This window comes from Otolemur garnettii, unplaced genomic scaffold (assembly GCF_000181295.1).
Source record: "Otolemur garnettii isolate 467f Iridium unplaced genomic scaffold, OtoGar3 scaffold00194, whole genome shotgun sequence".
Lineage (NCBI taxonomy): Eukaryota > Metazoa > Chordata > Mammalia > Primates > Galagidae > Otolemur > Otolemur garnettii.
The window spans coordinates 2140037-2147709 of record NW_003852589.1 but is presented as its reverse complement, the minus strand read 5'-3'; the positions used below and the strand labels follow the sequence as shown (position 1 = coordinate 2147709).

Below are 7673 nucleotides of genomic sequence, written 5' to 3'. Positions count from 1 at the left end.
CAGGGTGGCTCGGCCCGCGTTAGAGACAGGGTGGCTCGTGCCCTCTGTGGGCCTGATGGGCGCCTGTGTCTGGGAGATGCCATTAGTGGCACTTGAATGAGAATGCCACATAGTAAAGGTAAGTCCATGGAGGACACTGAGAGCTCAGCAGCTGAGAGCGCTGGAGGGCTGGGAGGACACTGAAGGACCTGGTGAAGAAGAGGAAAAGGGGCAAGCCGGGTTGTGCAGGGCTGTGGGCAGCAGGGGGCTGCTGTCAGCAACCAAAAGCCAGGGCACCCAAAGCTAGGTCAGCTTTAGAGTATTCACAGTATTCCCAGCTCAGGTTTGATTCAAAGCATATCTGGATTTGAATCTCAGCTCCACTTACTGGCTAGATTTCAACCTTGAGTGATACAAATTAGGCATAAGCAAACCCCTGTCATTACTGAGAACAGTGATAACTGCCACGTGCTTTCACACACTAGGAACTTTACAGACCTGTCTCACTGCCTAATTTAACCCTCATAAGAATTCTCATTATGTGGATTTTATTATCCCACTGGCACAGAAAGGGAATCTAGGGCTTAGCATGGTAGGGCGAGACAGTCAGTCTTGGAGAATTAGTTAGGAGGAGCCAGGGCTGGAAACCAGGCTCTGAAACTGGTGTTCCTGACTGCTCTGCCAGGCTGCATTTCTTCCCCCAAAACAGCATCCTCACCCCAGGGACCCCATATCTCCCAGCCTAGGTACGCCACCGCTGTGGGGCCTCAGCCCATGCCACCGCTGTGGGGCCTCAGCCCATGCCACCGCTGCGGGGCCTCAGCCCATGCCACTGCTGGGCCTCCCTGCCTTTCCTTCTCACCCTGCCCTGAAGCAACGTCTGTCAGGGCTCCAGGAACTTACAATGAGAAAGACAGAGGCAGCTTGAGGCCCCTGGTCCCCAAGCACGGAGCCAGCATCCAGGCCACCATGCACCACCGCCCCACCCCTTACTATCCTCCAAGTTTCCTGGGTTTGATACAGCCTCTGCCACACTCACCAGTGCCACATATCTCCCAGCACCTCCAGCCCCTTCCTTTGTGACCGTCCACTTGCAATCCCGGTTCTCCTGAGCTGCCATCTGTGGAGTCCCCGGGGTAGGGATGAGCTGATGAGTGTGCCTATGGCCAGTCCTGTCTCTTCTCACTCCAGTGGCTGCTCGGGCCCTTTCCACATACACAGACACTAGTATCCGGAGTCCCTTGGACCATCTTTAGAACCTGGGAAGGGAACCACTGGGGGCTGACTATGGACAGCCCTCACTCACCTCCGTCCCATTCCCACCTCACACTTACCGAATCCTTGTCACTACCTAGGGGGCAGGGTAGGGGAAGCAGACAGACCAGGATGCTCACTGGCTAGAGACACAGGGCAGGTGTGTAGCAAATGGAGTGTGTACCCAAGGCAGTGATGGGGCATCCAGAGGGGCCCAGCAGGTCAGCAGAGTGAGGGTCACTGGGAGAAAAGCTGGACGGGCCTTCATAAATGGTCTTCTTTGGGTCATAGTTGAACCTCTGACAGCTGCCTGTGGTGGGAACATGGCTCATTCTGCCATGCGGGCTGCCACACCAGGCCCTCCCCTGGCTCCCCTGTGATAACTGCTCTTGCCTTCAACATGGCCAGAAAGGGCTCATGGTGGGAACCATGGATGGGGCCCTGGGAGGGGTCTGCTGCAGGGACTGGGCAGAGGCAGCAGGAAGGCTGTCCGTGGCTGGGAGAAGCACAGTGGGGTGGAGTAGGGTGGATCCCAGGAGCAGAGTCTCATGCCTGGCAGCCCTGCAGTGGGGCAGCTGCACCGTGAAGAGACCTGGGGGTGTATCCAGCGAGTGATGGCAGGCCACTGCTGGAACCACGCCAAGCCTCGTGTTCCATCTGTGACATGCCAGGATGATGCCTGCTCCTCCTGTGGCTGAGGACACCACCTCCCCGGCTCTATTTGAGACCCTCGGTTGCTGTACTCAGGCTGCTCCTCTCTTGCCCTGCCCCTCTGCACGGCCAGAGGTCAGGGGTCCAGCACTGTCTGAAAAACAGCAATGCTTCATGACAGGAGCGGGGTCTGTAGTGCTCCTCCTCTGCCTCCCTTCCCGGGACCCCTAGCCCTGCATTAGAGCGAGGTGCACATGAGGCCACTGCACCTGCTGAGCTGTGAGTTCCCTACAGACAGGGCCCATCCTTCTCCTGAGCCTAGGACACGAATGCCTGCTTGATAGTTACTGCCACTTAGACCCAAAAATGGCAGGCCCAGTACGATAAAGGTAGTATTTGCACATGCAGTTTTGCACACTGACTGTTACTGTTATAAGAGAGAGAGTGATGCTCTGATTTCTCATTTAGTTCTGTTTACCTAAACCAAGTCACTGCCACCACCCACCCCTCCGCTAGTGTTTCTAATGGTGGCAGAAGCTCCGTTACAGCCGTGCCCCCTCCTAATATCACTTACAAAACCACTGTAGCTGGTGGTTTTGTGTTGGGTGGATGACCCAGATGGTTTTAGTTTGCCGTTCTTACCTACCGAGATGATACAAAGATGTTTCTATTATTGTCTTTGTTTGCTGACTGTGGAGGAGAAAACATGATTGAATAGTAAAGCAACTGTGTGATGTGATTTAAATGTCATGATTGATAATATCCAGTCTGCAATGGGAAAGAGCAGAAAGAAAAAAGGAAGATATGCAGATACTGTTTGATATGTTCAAAGCCTCATCCTGCTGTGCACACAGCAGCTTCACAGTGTAGTCAGGACAGTAATACCTGCAACGCAGCGCTAACCGAGAGAGGATAAGACTTCATTTGCTCCTTACAGTTGAGGCTGAGCTTTTAATTCTGGGTTTGCAAAAGACACGTGATGCCTAGTTGAATGAGATGCAGTGTGTGCTGGCTCCTTCTACTGTTAGACATCCCCTGACTCTCAGAGGCAGGAGCCAGAGCCCCTGTGCTGTGGTCCAGCTGTCCCAATTAGCCCCCCAGTGTGAAATGTCAGCTCTAGCTCTGGGGGGGGTGTCCTGCTGAATGTTCACCCACGCTGGGCACACCAGTCTAGCTTGCACCCCAGCACAGGGCCTGCCTGCCACAGTTTGCCTCCTACACAGGCCTCCAACAAAGAAGCCCTTCCATGCTTCTGCATTCTCCATGTTAAGTAAACTTCTTTAAAAAGTGAAACTCTGAGCAAAGATCCAAAGAAACTTGAGGAATTCTTTTTATCCTTTTTTTTTTTTTATTTTATGCTTTGCTCCGCTCAGACGGTAAACTCTACAACTTGATTTTCAAAGGGAGCTATGATATTGATAATTAGGGATGCAATGTTGAGAAGTGTGTGTGATCAGATGGACTTCAGATATGGATGTGAAATTCTACTTTCCGAGATCACACAGAAGGCCTTTTAACCCTTTCAAACACAAGAGGAAGTTCGTTTTTTCATGTGGTAACGGGAAACCCTTCTTCTCACAATAAGACCATCCTTCATGCACTCACGCTATAATCTCTTGCCTTTTCTTGTCTGTAGGCAAAAACTGGGACCTGACGGCCGCTCTGAGCGACTATGAGCAGCTCCGACAGGTGCACACAGCCAACCTGCCGCATGTGTTCAATGAGGGGAGGTGTCCCAAGCAGCCGGAGCGAGAGCCGCCCCAGCCTGGGCACAAGGTGGAGCGGCCCTGCTTGCAGAGGCAGGATGATATTGCCCAAGGTACTGTGGGGGGCTGGACCCTGGGCAAGGGGGCTGCCCCAGGCTGGTGAGCCATGGCTGGTGGGCAGGTGGGGTGGTATGAAGAGTGGCGGGGTCATCACCTTCCAGCTGCTTCACTCTGTACACCTGAGGGGATGTCATTGGCAGTTTCCCTTCCTGGCTCCTACCTCTGCCTCAGAACAGCAGAGGAGTGAGTTCATGCCCTAGGAGCCAGCAGCCCTTCACATGATTAAAAACCAGGATTCCTCCTGGAGTCCTGGTTTTTCCAGAACAAAAAGCTATAGTCCCTTCACTTATTTCCCAAGTAACATTATCTCCAAATCTGTTCAGCCAACTTTACCATCTATTACATTCCTGAACGTACCTGGATCTGGGCTCTATTCTGCCCACTCATTTGGCTACCCACCTGTTATACCCAATTCTAGAAGTTTCGTATAGTATGACTCTCTGCTAAGGCAAACCCCTCTACTGCTGTGCTTTTACAATTTTTTTAAACCATTTTTGAGTACTTACTCTGCCATATAAACCTTAAAATTATAAGTTTGGTTGGAATTATATTGGATTTTTAAATTTCATTTTAAGAATAATTGAAATTTGTAATATTGCTCTTCCATTCAAGAATATTGCACATGGCTCTCCGTGTACCCAGATTCTATTAACACTTTAGGCATAGAGAAAAATAAATTCATTATTTATTTATTTATCTTTTATCCTGTCAACTACATAAATTCTCTTATTAGTTCTAATAGTTTGTTCTAAGACAATCACTTGGGTTTTCCAAATATACAATCCTATCATCTGAAGTAATTTAAGATGCTTCTTCCTATTGACACAGTTATTCAGTTTCTTGTCCTGTTGTGTTCTCTCCTGAACTGTGATGAATAAAAGTTTCTATTAGCTCAGTCTGTCATTCAAGCTGAATTTGAATCTGCATCTTGGGTTATTCTTTTTTTAATTTCAAATTAATTTGTAGGTTACAAATTAATTTGTAGGTTAATTAATTTCAAATTTGTAGGTTACATTCTCACTTCCAAAGTAAAGTTAAAGTTGTAGTTGAGCCCTTCACCCAGGGGGGCTACTGAACACCCTCACATTGTGCATAGTAGGTGAGATCCCACCACTTGCCTCCCCCTGCCATGCACCCTCCCCACGCCCCCGTGCCCTCTCCTTCCTCTCTCCTCCCCCTTGCTAGACTTTATTTGTGTTTCATGCCTGTGGGCGTGTAATTGTTTATGTTAGTATTGAGAACATTGGATTTTCTTTTCCATTCTTGAGATACTTTACTAGGAAGAATGAGTTTTAGCTCCATTTTTCTTGTGCCTGAATACTACTCCATGGTGTATACATATGCCACAGTTTGTTAATCCATTCATGGGCTGATGGACATTTGGGTTGCTTCTGTGAGCTGCAATAAACATGATGCAAATGTCTTTGCTGTAAAATGATTTTGTTCTTCTGGGTAGATACCAAATAATGGAATTACAAGATCAAATGGAAGGTTGACTGTTAGTTCTTTGCAAATTCTCCACACTTCTTTCCATAAAGGTTGTATTAGTTTCCAATGCATCTTGGAATATTTTTGTCTGTTCATTCTGCTTTCTGGAAAAGCTACAGTTGAGTTAGAAATTTTAAACACTATTATCTGTTTCTCCTCTTAGTTTTATCCTCTCTGCTGTGTTTGTTTTGAACCTATGTTGTTAGGTGTATGCATATTCATAATTCTTAGGTTATCTTATTCTAGGATTCTTTTTTTACCAATATATAAGATGCCTCTTTGTCAAACCATCTGATATCATGTTTTTTTATCTTGAAATTTGTTTTTAATACTAAACCACTACCTGGATTTTCTGTTGGTTTACTTATACCCAGAATATCACTTTCTCGTACTGTTATTTTCACCCTTTTTTATGCTTTCATAGTAAATGTGATTCTTTTAGGCAATTTATCATCAGGTTTTATTTTATTACTCAAACAAAGACTCTCTAGCTCTTGAGTAGTGAACTTAATCCATCTTTTTTCTTATCTTCCTTGTAATTGGCTAATAAAATTTTTCTACTGGTTTGAAAGTTATACATTCTCCTTTTACTCAGGTTGCAATTCCTTCTATTCTATTAGAACTAGTATTTTGGTTTTCTTCCTGTTATTTCTAAAAACTTACCAACAACTGCATTTTATCCTGAAAAATGCATGTCTTCGTGTGCTTTCATAGTCTCCCCCCTTCCTCTCCTTGGCCTCATCGTCTTTAGATTATTTGTGTTACCTTTGGCTGATTTAGGCAGCAGCTAACGTCTTCGTTTCCATGTGTTCGTTTCTCCCTGCTGACAGAATAACCTCTTCAAGGACGACTTCCAAAAAGACTCTTCTTCATAGTGAATCTCCCAAGGCCTTGAGTGCCTACAAAGATTTACATAGTCTACTTAAATTTTTGTTTGGCAGAATGAAATTTCTAGGTGAAAATTATTCTCCTTGAATGCTGTGCCCCTCCATCTGTTGCGTTCTTGCAGCTCCTGCTTGGGTGCAGAGAGCTGCCCTGACTGACACCTGTGACCCCGGTTCACTCTCACAGGAAGGTGCTGCTGGTCCGTTTGCTTCTTTTTTTCTCCAAGTCCCTTCTTTGTCGCCCGCCCTTGTTACTTCCTATCCTGGTGCTCGGCTTTCTCTTTGCTGCACAGGCTCCTTTTCGAATCTCCTCCTCCTGCCCTGTTAATCTAGCTGCCCCAGCCTCAGGGCGTTGTTGACTCTTGCCCTCCTGGGCAGTTTCCTCCATTTCCCTGTCATCAGCTGTCCTCCCTGCGGCACCCAGAGGGCGACAGGCACAGGAGCATGGGCTCTGGTTGGTGTCCTCAAGCTGGAGAGCCTTGGTCATCTTAATTTGGGTCCTAAATGTTCCCTGCCTGTCCCCTCCACTCAGTCGGCTTTTTCCCTGAGGGACTCTCCCAGCACCTCTCTTCTAGAAATGGCCTATTTCTGGGGCTGCTTCCTTCATTGTAAGTGCCAGGCTCCTGGGGTGTGTGGGACAGAGGCAGGAAGGCCGTGCTCGTCACTGGGACACCCCCCCCCCCCGGTACCACCTGATGTCTCTCCAACTGGCTCTGGGCCCACTCTGCCAGGATGATGGGAGCGGCAGTGACCTGGGCAGGGGGTTCCAGGAAAAGGAAAGACAAAGCCAGAATGCCCCCAGTCCCTGTCCACAGGGCCTCGGTCTTCTCCCCTGGGGAGCCCCAGGGCGGGCTCAGAGAAGACACTGTGGCCTGCTCACTGTCCCGTCCCTCTTACTGTGCGGTGTCACATTCTGTGTCATTTCTGTCATTAGACCTGACTCAGGAGGCACCCCCCCTTCCAGCCTTGCTCTCAGGCCTCCCCCACTGTACATTCCTTCAGTTGCTGCCAGTCCGGTGCCTGGTGTCTTCCCCACAGCAGCAGTCCAGACGGGACACCAGGGCAGCGCCTGCTCTTCAGGGCTGGCAGCAAACAGACCAACACATTATCCATCCTCCAGCTGAGGGGCCGGAGGACCCTCCTCACTGCATTGAGGGAGGTTCACAGAGCCAGGACTGATAAGTGTAGCTGTCACTTGCTACTATCTAACTTTTTTCAGGTATCATTTAAAGGGGGGGCGTCATCATAGCATAATCCTATTAAGTGAGCCTTGTGAGTGATCCTATTTTTAAAAAATTAGAATAATAATTTCTGAGTTGGATTTTCATATCCCTCAGTTGAGTTCTTCCTAAAAATCATAGTGTACTAAAATCAAAAATGGAGTATCCCATGCTCTCTTTTCTTTTATTTCACATTAATATAAAGATACAAATGTTTAGATGACATTGTTTTCAATTCTGAGGTAAAGTTCAGGTGGTAGGTAAGCCCCTCACCGGGGTTGTACTGAACAACCCCACATAGTGCACACTAGGTGAGATCCCCCAGTTGTCCTCCCTCCTCCCTCCTCTCCCTGCACACTAGGTGAGATCCC

General features: G+C 48.2%; 1 protein-coding gene across 1 annotated transcript in view; it reads left to right on the top strand.

The window, feature by feature from the left end:
* The window catches only part of OTUD7A (OTU deubiquitinase 7A), a 99514-nt gene that overhangs the window by 14230 nt on the left and 77611 nt on the right, over window positions 1-7673 (top strand). Inside the window, exon 2 of the mRNA XM_023507626.1 lies at window positions 3521-3703. Within this exon, the coding sequence (XP_023363394.1) occupies window positions 3521-3703 (183 nt within the window). The remainder of the gene's footprint in view (window positions 1-3520; window positions 3704-7673) is intronic.